The sequence below is a fragment of the Colias eurytheme genome, chromosome 5 (genome assembly GCF_061535395.1).
Source record: "Colias eurytheme isolate Ceu_HAF_F1 chromosome 5, ilColEury1 Martin Lab GWU primary, whole genome shotgun sequence".
Lineage (NCBI taxonomy): Eukaryota > Metazoa > Arthropoda > Insecta > Lepidoptera > Pieridae > Colias > Colias eurytheme.
The window spans coordinates 10,466,840-10,486,895 of NC_142984.1; the positions used below are offsets into that span (position 1 = coordinate 10,466,840).

The 20,056-nt window shown below is 32.8% G+C and overlaps 1 protein-coding gene across 1 annotated transcript in view; it reads left to right on the forward strand.

Moving 5' to 3' along the window:
• Positions 1 to 20,056, forward strand: part of LOC149908644 (uncharacterized) — a 62,033-nt gene that overhangs the window by 24,454 nt on the left and 17,523 nt on the right. The window contains exons 2-4 of the mRNA XM_090102121.1: positions 7,502 to 7,710; positions 8,391 to 8,526; positions 16,443 to 16,651. Of these exons, the coding sequence (XP_089958247.1) occupies positions 7,502 to 7,710; positions 8,391 to 8,526; positions 16,443 to 16,651 (554 nt within the window). The remainder of the gene's footprint in view (positions 1 to 7,501; positions 7,711 to 8,390; positions 8,527 to 16,442; positions 16,652 to 20,056) is intronic.

The following is a 20,056-nucleotide window of genomic DNA, read 5'->3' on the forward strand; positions in this document are numbered from 1 at the left end:
CTCTAACTCGTGTTACAAATGTATGTATGGTTTTCACGCATAAACTACTAGACCGATTTTGATGAAATTTGGCACAGATAATCTTTAGACACTGAGAAAGAACATAGGCTACCTTTTATTGCGAAATATGTACCACGGGCGAAGCCGGGGTGGACCGCTAGTGTTTATATGTATAAAGAGACGGAGTTTTGAGTGGAAGTAAATGGTAATAAAGAAGACTTTGTGTTTTAGAAATCACTTTAAACTTTTACAATTACATAGTATTTATGGGAAGATATACGAATTGAGTGTTGTTAATTTTAATCACGACTTTTACAACTAAATACCGCCGGTTTTTATGATACTTTAAAAACAAAGAAACACCCAGGTACAAAGTATGTATGAATTTATTTGCATTAAAGGGAATCCGCTGCATTAATTGATTTCTTATTTTTTCATGAACTGTTTTACTTAAAATTACAATTGGTATATGCATAATAATAGGTAATTTATCTCAGAAATATTGGTATGTGCATAATATTATAATGTTTTAATTTATCACAGAAATACATTATAATCTGGTTTAGCACATATTATGCAATTTTTATTTGAACACCAACGCGAGCAAAATCATGAGTTCCAGCTAACCAGCTATTTCACACACAAATAAACACCTACCTAAAAATAATTCGCGCAAAGCGTTAATCCATATTTAATATTCGCTATAAAATTCACTTGAATCTCAAACAAAAACACACTCGCTAAAGGTGGATCTTGTTGAGCTAAACAAATAAGCGTGGGTGTTCTTGTAAATTACTCAGAAATAACAACCATTTATAGACCGAGAGCTGAAATACCAGTGAATCAGTTAGTTATTTCATATCGAAATGTAGCAGTTAATTTTTAATTATTTCATCTGTTAAGTATTATAGTCTATTATAAATGATCAACATAGCAATCGATTTATCTGGCGGCCACTTTACCACACAAAAAAATAGCGTTTCCAAACATTGACATACATTCTAATAATTTTTACACGGAATAGATTTCACAGATTGAGTTTCACCTTTCAATTTCATTTCAAAATAACAAACCAGGCAACGTAAATATATCTATCGTTGTTAGCGAATTTATTTTTCGCGCGACTGCCGCACCGTATATTAGTTTTACCCGGTGACAGCTCTGGAGCGTTACTCTTTGACATTTTAACTAAATTTTATAGCAAGTGCGCCTTTAGTAACGGCTTACGAACAGCTGTAAACGTTGCTTATACTTTGTTATTTATTACATGCATTGCACATAAAAGAAGAACATTACCTACCTACCTACCTATATCAAAATTATGAACACAATGAACAAAGATACCGAATACTTGATAACTATTTCTTTCATCAATAATTAATATCCATTATTTTTTTAGGTATACTTACACAATTAAACACCAAAATGGTGAAAGCCATTTCAGAATTTTAAGACAAATTAACAGAATTTTCATTAACTTCAACTTTCTTGTAACTTTAAAAAAATAATATCTTTCCAGCCGGAGCCGCGATAAGCCGCTAGTCTCTTTCTACCAAAACATAACAATATAAATTATTTCTATCCTATCTAAGCTGCAGTTCCACTATCTACAATATTATGTTCCAAAATCGTAGAACATTCCAGACATATTCCAATAAAACATTAAACTTGGCCATTTGCATTAATTGTCAAAGTACTGGTTAATAAAATCGCTCGACCGCCGCAGTACTAAAAGGTATTTCTATAACATAGTTAACGATTAGAGTATGCTAGTGCCTAGTACCGGCGTTCCACGTAAAGTAATTTGTTCTAGGCTTAGATATTGTGTATGCCTTTGTATATTTCGAGATTGTTGAACGATGATAAAGGGTGTATTTTATACTAAACTAGCGGTCCGCCCCGGCTTCGCCCGTGGTACATATTTACGTTTTCTCTACATAAGAACCATCCTCGTACTTCAAGGAATATAATAAAAAAAGAATTATCAAAATCGGGTCAGCCGTTCTCGAATTATGCGCTTACCAACATATTTTGTGATTCATCATCACTACATAGTATAAAACAAAGTCGATTTCCCTGTCCCTATGTCCCTATGTCCCTTTGTACGCTTAAATCTTTGAAACTACGCAACGGATTTTGATGCGGTTTTTTTTAATAGATAGAGTGATTCAAGAGGAAGGTTTATATGTATAATAACATCCATTAAATAGTGGAGAAGTACTGTTATTTTTGAGGTTTCTAATGTGATGTCGTAAAAAATTACATTTTTTCCGCTTACATTGCAAACGCAGGCTGAACCCTACGAGTTTTATCAAAATAATGTACTAAGTATTATACACATTGAAAAGGTCTACAGAAAAGTCCGCGATGGTATATGTCTATCTCTTATGGATAACCCACAATAACTTTTTTTTGTCATTTACTTTTTACGACAAATATGGCTAATTTTCGATGCGATTTTAACCAATACACCATTAATCCTTAACCAATTAAATACCTTGAATACATTGTTCAATTAATATAAATCTGTATGGCCTTTTACACCGTATGATTTGAGTGAATATTTTCGAAGATATTACAGATTTAAAAATTGCGGGACGTAGCGTTTGCGGCGGTACCGGCCGGCCGCCCGGATATTTTATACTCGTGCGAAGCCGGAGCGGGCCGCTATGTTTTTATATAAAACGTTCACAGTTTTTGTGTAGTGTATAATGTATTTAGTATCAGCATTGCACCCGTGCGAAGCCGGGGCGGGTCGCTAGTTTTTATATATAAGAAGATTAGATTACCTGTTCGAAATTTAAATGAAATTTATATCATTTTTCTCTCTGTCCTTGTGTTTATCTGCTGAACTCTGAGCTGCTAGTAGGGCTAATGCATAATATTATTGAGATTATTTATTTTATTTTATTTTAAACACTATTGTGTTGCCAACATAACAGTAGTAGGTACATTAAAAACTTAAACTAGGACAAACAACACAGAAGGCGGCCTATTACTGACAAGTAATCTCTTCCAGACAACTAACAGATTGTGTGAAAACATCAATTACTAAAAATATTATTTTTTCTAGGGTTGTTACTGATATACTTAGCTATTTTTATTGTTCAAAATCTATTAGACTAGCGATCTGCTCCGACATCGATCTTGGTACATAATATTAGCATTCAGAGATCACCTACATAGCCAAAGTAAAAGATTTTTTTTTAGTTTTTATAAGTAAAAAATTCAAAGAAACATACAAGCAAACTCATCAGTTTCATTAATATTATAATATACTACTGCAAGTTTGTAACCAAAATACTTGAGTAATAAATGCAAACGAAACCACAGGCATTAGCTAGCAATATTACAATAGTGACAAGTATTGACAAAAGTTACAAAGAACACAAAACCTCAACACAGTCAATTTACATTACATTTCTAATTCTATTTTGTTCTCAAATAAAATCTATTTTTGTCCGCAGCTCATATTCCAAATTGAGTGACATACCAAGTACGAGACACAATAAAAGGTATAAACCAATAAGATTGTTGCATTATTCTCGGAAGGGATATAACAATCCGACTCGGATGGTCAAGTCAGGCGCGGTAACGGACCAACTTAGGATTAATTCAAGTATTGGAACAGTTTATAAACTGTAAAAACTATTAAAGCATTTGTTTTTAATAAATACATGATTATGCTTATAACTTATAAGGTATCAATAAACAGTGAAAATTCCATAAAAATTAATGTTCAAACTTAAACTTTTATTTATGCGACTACAAAAAATACCTTATTACCTAGTTTTAAATTCAAATAAAAAAATATCCGCACACTAAACTTAATTACTGGTAATAAAAGAAAGACAAAGGTGATAAATAATAACAATCTCTCTAAAAAAATTATCTGCTTACTATTAAAAATAACAGTAAATTACATTTTTGATTGCAATTAGGAATAGTACCTAGGTACCAGTTTTTAACACTTATGTTAGATAAAATCCCTTTTCATATAGGATATAGAAATAAAAGAAAAGCGCAATCGTAAAATAGAAGCATATTTTATTTGCGTATAAAAACTGGAAGCTTAATACTGTCACCTGTGTTCTTTTATTTTTGTTAAAAGGGAATATTGAATAGCACAGTTTGATCGTTAATTTTATCTGGGCGTTTGATCTATTGCGAATTTAACATATATATTTTTTACACTTATATAATAAATATAAATAAATTAAATATGCGTTAACATAATAAATTAGCCTGCAATAATGTAGTGTAACCATAATATAATTCGTACCTACATTTTTTCTCTATCTTCTAGGTTCTTCATATTATTTCGTTGCTCAGTCAAAATATCCTTCTGTTTTTTATAGAATGTACAACTTACTTCCCGTAAGCAGATTTTCTTTACGTTTTCGGTTAGCGAAATCACTTATGGAAATTGAGCGCATTTTCTTTAAAACATAATTATTTTTATTAAACTATTGATTTTAAATAAATAAATTGCCAACAAACTAACCGCTTTACACTTGTGAAATACATTCTTAATAACCGCTTCACACTTTAACTTGGAGCACACGACAAAAACAAGAAAATATAAAATCGAGACAGTTGGAGATATTACTTGGACTGAGCAGGTGTTCGCAATAAGCTCTGTATTGGTTATATTGCGTCTGGTTATTGGTCATCTAAGGATTTATGGTGATAATTTATAGGGACAGCCACTTAATTGTGTTTGAAATACGATTATTTTAAGCTCTTAGAGTGGAGAAGACGTATTTGTTTCTACCATCTTAAAAGTAAATGTTCGGACATATGCCAGTCGGTGATATCTAGGCTTCTGATTTATTAAAAGCTTAGGAGAAGCCCTATATAGGCATTGTACTTTCTAAAGCTTGAAAAAAAATTGAAGAATAAAAACGTTCAAGAATTAAACGTGCTAAAAGTATCAAAACACGCTAAATAATATAATAATATCTGATCTAAATAAACTAATAACCACATCGCGTTTAATATAAATTCGTTAGTATCTTTCTATGTTCTTCTCTACTAAATTGAAACATAAATAGTTTGATACTTAATATTATAATATAAAACATTATATATTATAGTAGCTTCGACCTCTTATTTTACTCGAGTACAAGCACAGATTAATAATAATTAATAGTTACTACAAGTATTTATTAGTCCATGCTACAAGTGCTAAAAATACCAATGGATTATATTCTAAAGCTCACACAGAACCGATCAGCATTATAACGCAAGAATATAAAAGAGTAACATATATCCATTCGACTAACTTTTACATTTATAGTAGAAGTGTGGTAGAAGGCTCAAGAAATCTAGCTATCAATGATAAATGTACATTGCCTACTGTACATTGCTATATTATATTTTTAAGTTTGTAAAATGTATTCTATAAGGTGTACAATAAAGTATTTTTCATTCATTCATAAATGCTTTGTTTGCAGTATCTGGAACATTACAACGGAAGGTCCAATTGGTAATATTATACTAAATCGATCGTATCCTGATGCACTTTTAGTATAATGTACATTTGGAATGACTTATGAGTACTACAGTACTAATATAATATCTCTGAGAGTAGGGATAGCTCAGTGGTGAGGACCTCGGATTTTGATGACAAAGTCAGGGGCTCTAAACCAGAGAATAGTGGAAGAACGAAATAGACGTTTAAAATTGTTTGCATTATATCAACATAACTGCTGCATCAGTAAAACATACTTACATGTATGTATTTAGAAGGAAGTTTGTACCTGATAAACTTTTTAATACAGTAAATAAATACAAAGAAAAGACAAAGTATATTTCACTTAATTAGCCATGTTCTTGTTTCTTTGCTTTGATCGATCCAGGTAGAGCCGAGTGAAACACTAGTATTTTACTAATTGTTATTGAATAAATGGACTGTTAAAGGGAAATAAAAAATATTTAATCCTATTCCACAAAACCGTTCCCAGCAATATAGGTACCCACATTTCATCAAAAATCAAACTTTAACAAGATTCGTATAAAAATTAATTAGTGAAAGTGGGTACGCAGAGATTTTCCAAGGAAAAGCAAACCCCTTTGAAAACGCCTCTTTTGTTATATCAATAAATTCGTTTGTGTTGAGAATCGAGAGGTTTTAATTTTTAGGATTAATGAGATTTTTTGAGATAACATTGTATGGAGTTATCTGTTGACCTCTTTGATTTTTATCTAAATGGAGGAAAATGGGTCAAATCTATGTATAATATTCGTGTTAAAATATAGACGTAAGAGTTTACAATACGACCATTATAATATTTACTTACAAATTGATTAATATCGTTGTTAGTTTGGTTTTAATTATTAGGAATGGTGTATTATTTATTTTTGCTATAGGTACCTCGCATGAGACACAACACACTAAATCTACTACATAATATTATATAAAAATAAGTCGGGTTTTCCTTCCTGACGCTATAACTCCAGAATGCACGAACCGATTTCCAAGGTTTTGCATTCGTTGGAAAGGTCCCGGGCTCCGTGAGGTTTATAGCAAAGAAAAGGTGTCTCTGGTGGCGAAACGGAGTTCGCCCGGTTGGCTAGTCATTAATAAAACAACATGATATTGATTGTTTACGTAACTGTTGTTTTTCCTACATATTCAACGAATTTTAAACATCAAAATACCTTGCTTTGCTTTTAAAGTACTTGCATAAAATTATAGCCACTCACTGCAGCGTAATTCTAATAAATTTTTAACAGAAATTTCGCAAATCATTATTTACATTCGGATCGGCGAAGTTCGCAAATGCTCAAAGTTGCGACCCAAATAACTTTGGAGTTGCAAAAATAATTTTATATCGATACATTGGCATCATACCAATATATTGGAGACAAAGTTTCCAAGTAGCAGAAACTCTGGATTCCACTCTGCCAAATGTCTAACCTCGGATCTGAATTTTTCAGTTTATTTCAAATGTCAAACATGGGGAATTTTATTGTTAGTTGTCAAAATGGCCGCTTATCCGCTCTCGCGTTGCGTAACTGGAAACTTTGTTATATGCCCGTTTTAGTTTTATCGTCATGAAGTTTATAGTGGACAACTTTGTGTATCTTATGTTGAATAATTTCTTTGTTCCGGAGTTTTGGTCCTAAATATACTTCAGTTTACAAGGAGACTAGTCATTTTAATAAAATTTCAAGTATATGACCAAATAAATTTATTCCATTTGATATAAGTAGATACAAAATAGTTACTATGAAATACTACGACCTACTTTATTTAAATATAAAAAAAAAACATTAAATTGTCCCAGTATTAGTAAATCTTGTTTATGTCCTGATACGTCCTTGATAACTAGGTACCTACCCTCAAAATAAAATCAATTTATTTGACTCATCAAAATCCCAGGCCCTAGGCGTAGGCACACTATATCCGTCTGAACTTTGCAAAACCTAAAAACTTTAGAACATATCCAATTACGAACTCCTAATTCAGCTATACCAAAAATCTCTTTGTCCACAGAAGCCGGCGGCCTCCGTACCACGGAACTCCACATCACGCCTCGCGTCGTTCAGAGAGGAAGGAACGTTACTATGGCCTGCTTGTATCGTCTACACGAGAGTGAAATCTATTCGGTTAAGTGGTACAGGGGCTCGCAAGAGTTCTACAGATACTCGCCCCTTGAATCGCCTACGACTCGAGTGCTACCTGTGAATGGGATAAAGGTTGATGTAAGTGCCTTTGAATACGTGTCCATAGTTTTAAACAAAACAAACCACTTCAATTTGGAGTTAATGTTTAAAATATAGATAAATGTGCTGGTTGTGGAATATAAAATTTTGCATTTGATTTTATTACTAATTGACATGGAACTGAAGTAGTTTGTTTTGATATTTGAGTTGTAGCAAACAATAAAAGGTTATATCAAAAAATATAATGTAAATAAAAACATTATATTTAAATAGATTAATATCATCTATACTAATATTATAAAGAGGAAAGGTTTGTATGTATGTATGTATGTATGTATGTATGTATGTATGTATGTATGGTTTTCACGCATAAACTACTGGACCGATTTTGATGAAATTTGGCACAGATAATCTTTAGACCCTGAGAAAGAACATAGGCTTCCTTTTATTGCGAAATATGTACCACGGGCGAAGCCGGGGCGGACCGCTAGTTTGTTATAATTTAAAATGCAACATACAAAATATACAGCTAAGGTCAAAGCATGTCGAACGATGGCTTGCTAGTTGCTTATTAGAACAAAACCTATTTGGCTGATGTTTGAATGCAAAAAGATCGTTGTCATTAACTTCTTTACTTCGGACACTGCAACAGAGAAGAAACCTATTAATACATTTCCAATATCCCAAGAAGATTCTCAACCATATTTCTATTGTTTCAGAGGTTAAATTCAAACGAAACCCACGTAGTGTTAATAAGAGTAACGCCCAATCTCAGTGGTAACTACAGCTGCGAAGTAATACAGAACGCACACACGTTTCCTCATTACATGGCCACAGCAAGACTGGATGTTGTTGGTAAGTTTCTAGAAGCTTCTAGAACTGAAGGTTACTAATTGCAGACGAAATGAATATTTTAACACTATAGGTCAATAAAATTTCTATCTCTTAGTCTTAGATTAAGGATTGGTCTCCGCGCGCGCGCTACGACTAGATACCGCCCCACCTAAAAACAATAGCTCTGTGAGTGCGGCAACTCATTTCTGTAGTGTGTGTTAGGCAATTTGTAAAGACGCTAGTGTGTGTGAAGAATCGGGCTGCCAGCCACATAAATTTTACCCCAAACATGGGAAATCTGGCATCTTGGAAAGAAGTTTGAAAAATATTTTTTTTCATCCTGACCTGGCCGGGAATCGAATCCATGAATATGCAACTCAAATCCACTTGCGACGCTACTAGACTATAGTTACAAAGGTTGTTTAAAAGTAAAAAAGCGGAAATAAAAAAAATAACATATTATATGAGTCAGTTAAACATGGTTAAACAGAAATAAATTATTGTTATAATCCTTTTTACTTTAATACATGTGTTAGTAATAGTATTGAAAAAAAAAGTTCAAATTATTGGTAAAAGATTTCCTCAACCACGTGTATTTTTTTGGATACGCAGTACGGCAACACTGAATGGCGTCGTATTTTCGTAGAAAAAATTTTCGAAGTAAAGGAGAAATTTCGAATAATACGATACTTAGTTATGGTACGTGATCCCAGTGTCTTTCTTATTTTTTGTTGTATTATTTTTAAATAGTTTTATGACACAAATAGGCACTTTACTTCAGATTTTGTTCATAATCTTTATAAACTATCGGTTCGCCCTCTCCACACAATGCTTGTGACACCACTGTGACACGACTGGCTTGGGTACGCCGAATTCGGCGTACTTTTAGTTGCCGCATTTTTCAAGTACGCCGGCGGCATCTAGTCGTAGCGCGCGCGCGGAGACCAATCCTTAATCTAAGCTCTTAGTAATAATTGATTTACAGTTAGCCTCTTAAATGAATTAATGAATGAATGAATAAAATACTCTGTACACAGAAATAAAGTCTGTAATAACAGTAGCCTCTTGTAATAACTGTATGGAGAAACAATAAAATAGTAAAAAGGTGCTAAAAACTTCTCATCATGTGCTACTCCTTCTGCTAATTGATCTGAATTATGTAACGTATACAATTCTGATCCTTATTTCTTAAGTAATATAAATAATTTTCATACGCACATACGCTACACCACTACATATATGGCCATAGCAAGCCTCGAAGTTGTTGGTAAGTTTCTAGAAAGTTCGAGAACTCAAGGAAACTGAATACTATCAATCGTAATGCATTCAAATTTGATCCTTATTGCCTAACAAAATTTGTTAGGCAATAAGGATCAAATTTGATATTATTTTATATTTAATATAAAATAATATCCCTGAACTTTATTCCTGATTAAATGTAAAATTATTTGCTCCTCTTGATATTAATAGAAATGTTACAAAAGGAAAAGATGAATAATTATGAGAAGTTGCTGTTTCTGTAAAATTCTGTGTCTTTTGTCTTTAAGAAAAACAACCACAGAATAGATAATTAAAAGGAGGTAAAATATTACAGATACACTATTTCTTTCTTTCGAGTTTATTCAATTTCTTCAGCAGTAACAAAACGAGTAGGTAATAAGAGCGAAATAAAAATTTTATTATTATAACGTTATTTAATATCTTGAATGAACGGAAGTCAAATATTTATTCTTTGAGGTATCTTTAATTTAATAATTATGGGACTGAAAGTATTGGTTACTTATACGTATTTTTTTGTTCCCTGTGGTTGCTAAATTTAAACTTATTAGATAGGTAGATGATGAATGTAATGTTATTTTGTTTGTTCTAATATTTCAATAATTAAGGTCAAATAAAAATATTAATCACAGAATATGATGCAATAGTCATTAGGTATATTATTATTTTTATAAGTCTATAAAATTCGTCATGTTAATATGAAACAGATAATTAAGCATACAGGTAACAATACAATACAATATTCGTACGAAATCTGTCTAATGATGCAGCCGGAAGATGGCCTCCTAACTTCTCAACTATTCCCTGTGTCTGAACTTGCTATATTTGCCTTTACAAATACAATAGACGCGATAGTTTTGCCTGAATTGAAGCAGACAGAACATATTTACAGAATATTTCCAAAATAATCTACATGTTGATTATCATACATTTATTCTACAAAATGATACGTTAATTACAGCGTAATCGCGAAAATATTTGAAATAATCTCGCCATTCAACGCAATAAACACCGAGTGATATAAAATATATAACATAATATATCTCAGCAAGCTATCAATAGTATCGGAACTATCCAAATTGTATTTATGGCCGTGTTTTGCGTGCGTAACCAATAAGTTCGACTGTTACAGCTCGGTTGTAGCTAGATAACGACACTAACGATCAAGACACGCGATTTTCGGCCTTATCTGCATAGCAGCGTCGGCTTTATGTGCTGAAGATAAAAGTGCCGTAATGTCTTGTATAAAAATCAATAGGCTTTTTATTGCGAAGGCAGATTTGACTTTGAGAAGAATTTATTGGGTAACTAGAAATGGAGATAATATAAGTTTTATTTATTTGGGGGAGCCACTGTTTCAATGAGTAGGGCAGAACATCATTCAATAAAGATGATATTATATTATAGTTAACTAAAACTACTTGAGTCAACTTATAGTAGAAAGGTCAGGATTTTTTTAGATCTTTATTATTCTCAATTGCATACTTAAGTTATCACAGATCAAAAATTTGTATTATTTTGTAATTCAACAGTGCAAATATTACTCGAACTCATTCAGATAATATTATGTTTATCTCTAACCTATACAGAAGTATCGCTATTCTTTCAATTTGCATGGATATATACTGCCTTATAGATATCCCAGGAATATTCGACATTGGGTACCTACAGAGAACTCTCATTCTAAGGTTTTAGTTACCATAATATTACTCACGCAAACTTCTTACATTCAAAATAATACTCGAATGGTAACAATTACTACGTTCTCAGAAAAGCTTGGCAGGAATCATTAGGTGCTAGCATAGTTTTCGTTTTTCTTGCGTTTGTAATTAAGGTACCGCCCCTTGAGCCATTCTCTATTTAACGGTCTTAAAAGGTATATTTATATCTTCAATTATGAAACGATATTTTTGGCCGTAAAACTAGGGATTTTGATATCTCTTATCTCTGAATGCCTCTTTGGTTTAGTTATTAATGTGTAATGAAGTTTAACAAGGTATCTTGCAAATGTTCTTTAAAGGACGGAGACGGTAAAAAGTAATTTATATACTCTTAAATCATATGCAATATAATATCTTGTCAAACTTCCGGAAATTAGACGCCGTAGAAGTAATTACATGCGCTAGCTATTGATGTTTCTACTAATTGTTTTCTCAGTATGAAATAATAAATTTCAAACATGATGCTCACGTTCAAGAAATTTCTAGAAAAAAGAAGTTGGAAAAATACGAGCAATTATTTTATAGCTAGTTGTAGATACAAATGATTCTTGCAACGAAGCCAATTGAAGTATGTTTACAGTTAGTTTCAACTACATTTCAGTTCTTATTTAAAGCTTTTACCGAGAACACTTGGAATGTAGCTTTTTCTATAAATAGGTTTATTCCCGCGACTTCACCCTTGTTATTTACTGGCTTCCCTGATATTAATTTCCACTATGTATTTTACTCCCTTCGTGTTAGTGTTTGTTTTCAAGATATTATGTTCTCCAAATTCTTATCGATTAGTAAATTTCTTCATATTGGTTTAACTGTTTTAACAAGCCGGATATACTTTTCTATATTGAAACATTAATTATTGTCCTTGCGAATTTTTTGGATAAAATGAAATGAACTAAATTATTTTAAATTCCTAATTCGTATCATATTTAAGACTTTTTACGTTATAAAATTTAATCTAAATATTACAAGCATTACAATAGCATACATTCAAAGTTAACCTCGGGCAAAGAAAATATAAGCTTAACCGTCTGGTTACCACAAAGCAGACTACAAAATATAGGGAATGTTATTTTTACAAGGGACCTTTAAAGTTGAAACTGTTATACCCATTTAGGTTCTTCTTGTTAATTTTCTTGAAGGGGTTTGTGCAAAGGTTTTGTTTTAATAAGGTTTTGAGCGTGTTAGAATTTTAACATGCATTTCAATTTTGCGAGTTTATAGAATTTTTACATTTTAAATTTTGAATTTTATTTCGTATATAATATAAATTATAGCGTCCATACTAATATTATAAATGCGAAAGTAACTCTGTCTGTCTGTCTGTTACTCAATCACGCCTAAACTACTGAACCAATTTGCATGAAATTTGGTATGGAGATATTTGATATATTTTGACCCGAGAAAGGACATAATACCTTTTATTGCGAAATATGAACCACGGGCGAAGCCGGGGCGGACCTCTAGTATATAATATAAATTATAGCGTTTATTGTGTCCATTAATAGGTAAAAGTGTATTAGTATATCGATTTATTTTAAATTATAAATAAAAAAAGATTTACGAGCTAATTAGGACCATATCTATGAGCTGGCTCTATAGCTAGAATAAAAATTCCAAAAAAGCGATAAAAAAACAGAACCCCAAACGAGTTAGAATCGAAATTATTTACACTTTTTTGAAATTGGTCAAAATATCTAATACGCTGTAAATGTAGTTACTGCAGTTATTTTAAACCTTTGACTTGTTAATGTGACTACAGAGTGCTTGAAGCGGTTTTGGTTAACTCGCGTGTGTTTTTCTATTGAGTTTGACGGTGTGCCATTTTAACAAGGTTCCTTTAAACTGAAAGAATAGAATAAATTCGATCGCTCTCGCGGGTCACGAGTGAATTGGTCAGGCATCCGCCCCGGAATGGCGCGAAAGGATGCGGGTTCGAGTCCCGCCTCGTGATCGATTTTTTTCTATTCTTTATAAATTTATAAGGTTCCTTTATATTTCTTACACATTTTTATTAACGAAGTGTCTAGTCGTCCGCTAAACGGATGAATAAAATAAATTAGTCGTCCGATTACCGGATGAATAAAATAATTTAATCGTCCGATTACCGGATGAATAAAATAATTTAATCGTCCGATTATTCGGATTAATAGATAACCTTTTAACACTAAAGCTAGTTGGGTTGGACTAAAGCAAAGGGGGCGCAGGACAGAAAATTTTTGATGGAGTTGGTGTCATTATAACACCTATTTATTATTGTTTTATCGTAAAGATTACGCTAATATAAGCATGTTTTATAGGAACAACTTTTCTCTAAAATCAAAAATGGCCGAGATATTCGCCCTTAATTCGTTAGGTTAGGTTTAGGTTAGGTTAGCCTTTACGTTAGGTTAGGTTTCTTAAAAAAAAACTACTCAGAAATAGGAGCCCCGCGAAGCGGGGCTCCGTCGACGCGCAAAAAAAAATCAAGTTTAGGTTAGGTTAGCCGTTAGGTTAGGTTAGGTTAGGTTGAGTTTCTTAAAAAAAAAACTACACAGAAATAGGAGCCCCGCGAAGCGGGGCTCCGTCGACGCGCAAAAAAAAAATCAAGTTTAGGTTAGGTTAGCCGTTAGGTTAGGTTTCTTAAAAAAAAAACTAAACAGAAATAGGAGCCCCGCGAAGCGGGGCTCCGTCGACGCGCAAAAAAAAATCAAGTTTAGGTTAGGTTAGCCGTTAGGTTAGGTTAGGTTAGGTTTCTTAAAAAAAAAACTACACAGAAATAAGAGCCCCGCGAAGCGGGGCTCCGTCGACGCGCAAAAAAAAAATCAAGTTTAGGTTAGGTTAGCCGTTAGGTTAGGTTAGGTTAGGTTAGGTTTCTTAAAAAAAAACTACACAGAAATAGGAGCCACGCGAAGCGGGGCTCCTTCGACGCGCAAAAAAAAAATCAAATACCTACGTGTGCCCTCCTCCCCTCTCCTCCCCCCACAAAAAACCTATAATACGTGCGGCAGTTCTCTAAAGAAACCCCGATAACCTAACTATATAGATAAATAGATGTTATCGGACGATTAAATTATTTTATTCATCCGGTAATCGGACGACTAATTTATTTTATTCATCCGTTTAGCGGACGACTAGCTTTGTCCTTTTATTAATCGTTTATTTCACAACAACTTCAATTTCTCATTAATAATATTAGAGGCTAAAAAGTGCCTTAAATAATAACATCCATCTATTAGAAAACGTACTGTCAAAATTATGCCAACTACATTGGTGTTATTTTTACCCTATTTTCTATTACTTTGGAAATAAAAATACTTAAATTTTATTCATTCAATAGTTCTCATTCATAAATAATTACTAACATGCCAACGGACATTATTCCGTATACCAAAGGAATAAGATTTTAAATCCTTTGCTCGTTCTATGCACTAACCTAGTACCTACATTTACATTGAGTTCGCTTCTCATTTCTTCTACATGAAAGCTTAGCTGTCCTTTATTGACTAAAAGCTTCTCTTTGATAGCATTCGTATTCCGTTGATTTGACGTTGCTCTTGACAATTAAATAGTGCATTACTTAGTGCTTGTCAAATGGTGCAGGTTCGACTAATTTATTTATTCTTCTTCATTGTACAAAAAATGTAAATCTTATATAAAGTATGAATATCTGTATCGTGAATATAGTATTTTATTTAGTATTGAGCGTCTTATTATACAGGGTGTCCCACTATTGGTATACTAACTACTAAGCGCGAAAGAACTTGTAGTTTTGCATACACTGATCACGAAAAAAATACTTAAACAACAAAATTACGTCAAAAAATTTTTGTTAAATTTTTCCTGGAAATCCATGTTTTCTTCTCTAGCTTCGCGCAGCCGACATATACCGTTTCGCTAATATGAGCATTTTGTCTATGAAAACATAATCTTAAACGATAGCTCACGTGCTGGTGGCAAAGTTGGGTGGGTTGCTTGTTATGGATGTACACATAGAGTTTTAAGAATTCACCTATTTGAAAAAATTGCGTCTGGAATTTTATAAGTATTTTTTACGAACTCAGTATGTTTATTTTAAAATAGTTTACCTTAAACACTATTCAATATTAGCTTAACTCAAAGTTCAAATAACATCAAACACAAATAAACCGCCCACTTGTATAATCGCATTATAATTATATTCATCTTAATTCTGTCAAAGGTCCCCATTAAATTTGCGGGCTCGTTTCCTGGAATTTTGATACAAAATAAGGGCTATAAAGTAGTGGGATGAAGTAAATTACTTCTTACACTACGGAAGTAATAATGCTATATATGCTACTAGGTTTCCGCCCGCGGCTTCGCCCGCGCAGTCAAAGAAAAACCCGCATAGTTCCCGTTCCCGTGGGATTTCCGGGATTGCATCATTTTCCCGGGATAAAAAGTAGCCTATGTCCTTTCTCGGGTATCAAAATATCTCCATACCAAATTTCATGAAAATTGGTTCAGTAGTTTAGGCGTGATTGAGTAACAGACAGACAGACAGAGTTACTTTCGCATTTATAATATTAGTATGGATGTATTATTGTGGTATGGGTAAAATTTTATAAGATTGGTTTGTTAGCAGAAATACCACTGAATACCTATAGATAGATTGTAAAATGGTTCCTCTAAAATTGCGAAGTATTTGTAATTAATATTTTAAAAATATTTTTTTACAATATTATCAGCAGTTAACGTTCTCCTTACATTACTTAGCTAGGTTGAAATATTAAAAAATATTTTGTAACAAAGAGATATGTATAAGTAGGTATTTTAATTAATAGTCAACTTGTAAAGCATTTGACAAATTCGTTGAAATTTTGTCAGTACCTTCTGTAAAGGCCTTAAGTATATTTCCTTCTCTCTTTTTATAATTTAAGTAGCTATCTATTATTGCTCTATAATAAGTTTATATTCGTATTAACAAGCTGTTCTCTTCAGGTATAGGAGGTCTCCGCGCAACAGAACTCCGAATATCACCACCCGTGGTCCAGCGAGGGTCTGACGTCACGCTAGCATGTAACTATGAGCTGACAGACGCGCCTCTGTACTCCGTCAAGTGGTACAGAGGGAGGCATGAGTTCTATAGATACTCGCCTACCGAGACACCGGCTACTAAGATCTTTCCGTTCGCTGGAATCAATGTTGATGTAAGTTTGTCCATTACTACAATAATAATTACTATTAATAGAATATCAGTTGTCCTTTATTATCTTGGATGATAATAAATGCTTGTCCATTTTTAACTATTAATAGGACATCAATATTGCATAGAGCAGCATTTTTCTACCACGATTTACTATTATGATGACCAGGGTAACTATGATTTCTTATAGCAGTAGATATGATTTCTAATTGGAGAAAGTGATCCCGCTAGTCCACCTATAATGTAATTTAGCTCTGTAATTTTCGACCTATATCTCTGTTTTCCACACGGTTAATTTTTCCACACGGGAAATTAAACTGCGTTTATACATCATGTTATAGGAAGAGATGATACTGTTGATGATGCATAAGACTTAAAAAATGCGTAGATTTTTGATAATGCCTTCATAACACCATACTTTACATTCTAGGGTCACGAGTCACGAGTCAACAATACAATACTTAAGCCAAACAAGTTTTATTTAAGGACAGCGCTAGTCGTCCGCTAAACGGATGAATAAAATAAATTAGTCGTCCGATTACCGGATGAATAAAATAATTTAATCGTCCGATAAAATCTATTTATCTATATAGTTAGGTTATCGGGGTTTCTTTAGAGAACTGCCGCACGTATTATAGGTTTTTTGTGGGGGGAGGAGGGCACACGTAGGTATTTGATTTTTTTTTTGCGCGTCGACGGAGCCCCGCTTGGCGGGGCTCCTATTTCTGTGTAGTTTTTTTTAAAGAAACCTAACCTAACCTAACGGCTAACCTAACCTAAACTAGATTTTTTTTTGCGCGTCGACGGAGCCCCGCTTCGCGGGGCTCCTATTTCTGTGTAGTTTTTTTTTAAGAAACCTAACCTAACCTAACCTAAAGGCTAACCTAACCTAAACCTAACCTAACGAATTGAGGGCGAATATCTCGGCCATTTTTGATTTTAGAGAAAAGTTGTTCCTATAAAACATGCTTATATTAGCGTTATCTTTACGATAAAACAATAATAAATAGGTGTTAAAATGACACCAACTCCATCAAAAGTCCTGCGCCCCCTTTGCTTTAGTCCAACCCAACTAGCTTTAGTGTTAAAAGGTTATCTAGTAATCCGAATAATCGGACGATTAAATTATTTTATTCATCCGGTAATCGGACGATTAAATTATTTTATTCATCCGGTAATCGGACGACTAATTTATTTTATTCATCCGTTTAGCGGACGACTAGACACTTCGTTTATTTAAATCGATTCAATAGTGTTTATAAAGAACCCAGATCAAAATATTATATTTACTTATCTAAAACATTTTTTACTGACCCCATCATGTACACGTCTATCATAAATCGTAATTAACTATTCTACTATAATATTTATTAAGATTGTTCTACAGCTTTACGCTTAAAATCATAAAGATTAAACTGGCCTTATTAAATATTTCTCGGATAGCATAAACGTCCATGTTAATATTAAAAGAAAAAGTAATCCGTAGTGAAATTAAGTTTCAAAGGCGACCTGGATAGGGGCCTCTATAAACGAGTTGCGACACTTTCAGAATATAAACTTATAATCTTAGTTGTGTTTTTTCTTGTAAGATTTTTTATCTAACTTTTATCCCGACTTCGCGGAGTTTAAAGATTCGTTTGCTGAGTTTAAAATACTCTCTTTCTTGTGTTTGGAGCCTATTAAGGTTAGATCACTAGTAATATATTGGTGAAAACTGCATTCAAGTAGTTTTTAGGTGATACCTGCACAAGTAGAAAACTTCTTAAGATTTTCTCTAGTCAAGAACCTCTAGTATAGTGATATCGGCCTCTAACATTTTTTTACAAAGATGAGTATTTCTATAGATTTACAGATAATTATTCAGAAACTTATTAGATACTAGTGGTCCGCCCCGGCTTCGCCCGTGGTACATATTTCGCAATAAAAGGTAGCCTATGTCCTTTCTCGGGTATCAAAATATCTCCATACCAAATTTCATGCAAATTGGTTCAGTAGTTTAGGCGTGATTGAGTAACAGACAGACAGACAGAGTTACTTTCGCATTTATAATATTAGTATGGATTGATAAATAATATTGAATTTTACGCAAACACTGGAAAGATTGAAATTAACTTTGGAAAAGGAATAGATTAGATTTAAAGTTTACAATTTTTAGTTCCCGTATTGGCTGTACCATTTCGCGAGCAACAGCTATTTTTGAGCAGCTAAGAAGCTTATCTTACGAACTTCTAAGGGGATTCTCTCTCACTCAGTATTTTCATTTGAACTTATAGTATAAGCCGACTTCAAAAAAGGAGGAAGTTCTCACTTCAACTATTTTGGTATAACTTTTTATAGGATGAAACAATTTCGGTTATAGATTTTTTTTCGTCATCATCATCATTTATAACTTGACGCTTCTTGCGTTGTTATATATAAATTTGATCCATTATAAAAAGTTTTTTTGAGCGAAAGAATTAATATTATAATGATATTAATATAAACAAAAATAAATTATTTTATCCTAGATTTTAATCGCTAAATCTGTTCTTAGTAATTATAAGCTTGAAATTATGTCATCGTTAAAATAGACGCACCTACCTTCAGTGGATAATGGAATCCGTGAGATTAAACGTCACCAAGGCGTCGTGAATTAATTATAGCGAAATTATACTAAAATATGTATAATAATATATAAAGAAAACTAAAAATTGTATACATTTTCTATTCTCTCGGTATTGTGGTTATCCCGTAATCATTACAGTTGATAAAGAACAAGAAAAAAGAATAAGAAGAGCAAAAGAATACAATAAAAAAAGAAACTTCTATGTTTTATGAAGGAAAAGACCAGTGTTTTGTGCAGCGTATAGAGTGGTTTACTATTATTAATTTTAAGTACTGGTTCTGGTGTAAACTAAAGATTTTACTAAAGAAAACAATGTGCACATTTATCTTACCAATTCATATCAAGTACACAGTATCCGGTATAATTTCGGGTTGTTTATGCACAAATTTCTTAAAATCGGTTGTATAGTTTTACGCAACTGTCACAACGTTCAAATCGTAGCTCATCTCGAAAAATAAAACTAAAGGATAAGTTATCACACCCACAATATTGACATTAGCAATATTAAAAAAGAACTATAAATAAAATGACCACATTCACCTATAAATAATTGCGTTTCACTGGCACGCCCGAAATTTGGATCCTTAGAGATTAGGTTCACCGGTCCTTAGATATTTCCAAATGCTTCAAATATACGAATAGAGGACATATTTGATGTTTGAGATCTTCACATTCCCATTTTTAGAACTTCGTATTTGTGAGAAACGATTTACTAGTCTTGTTTGTTGGTGCGTGTTATTGTAGATGTGTGTAAATAGGTTGTATATTGTTAGAGATTACAACCCTTAGTGTTAAAATTTAGGT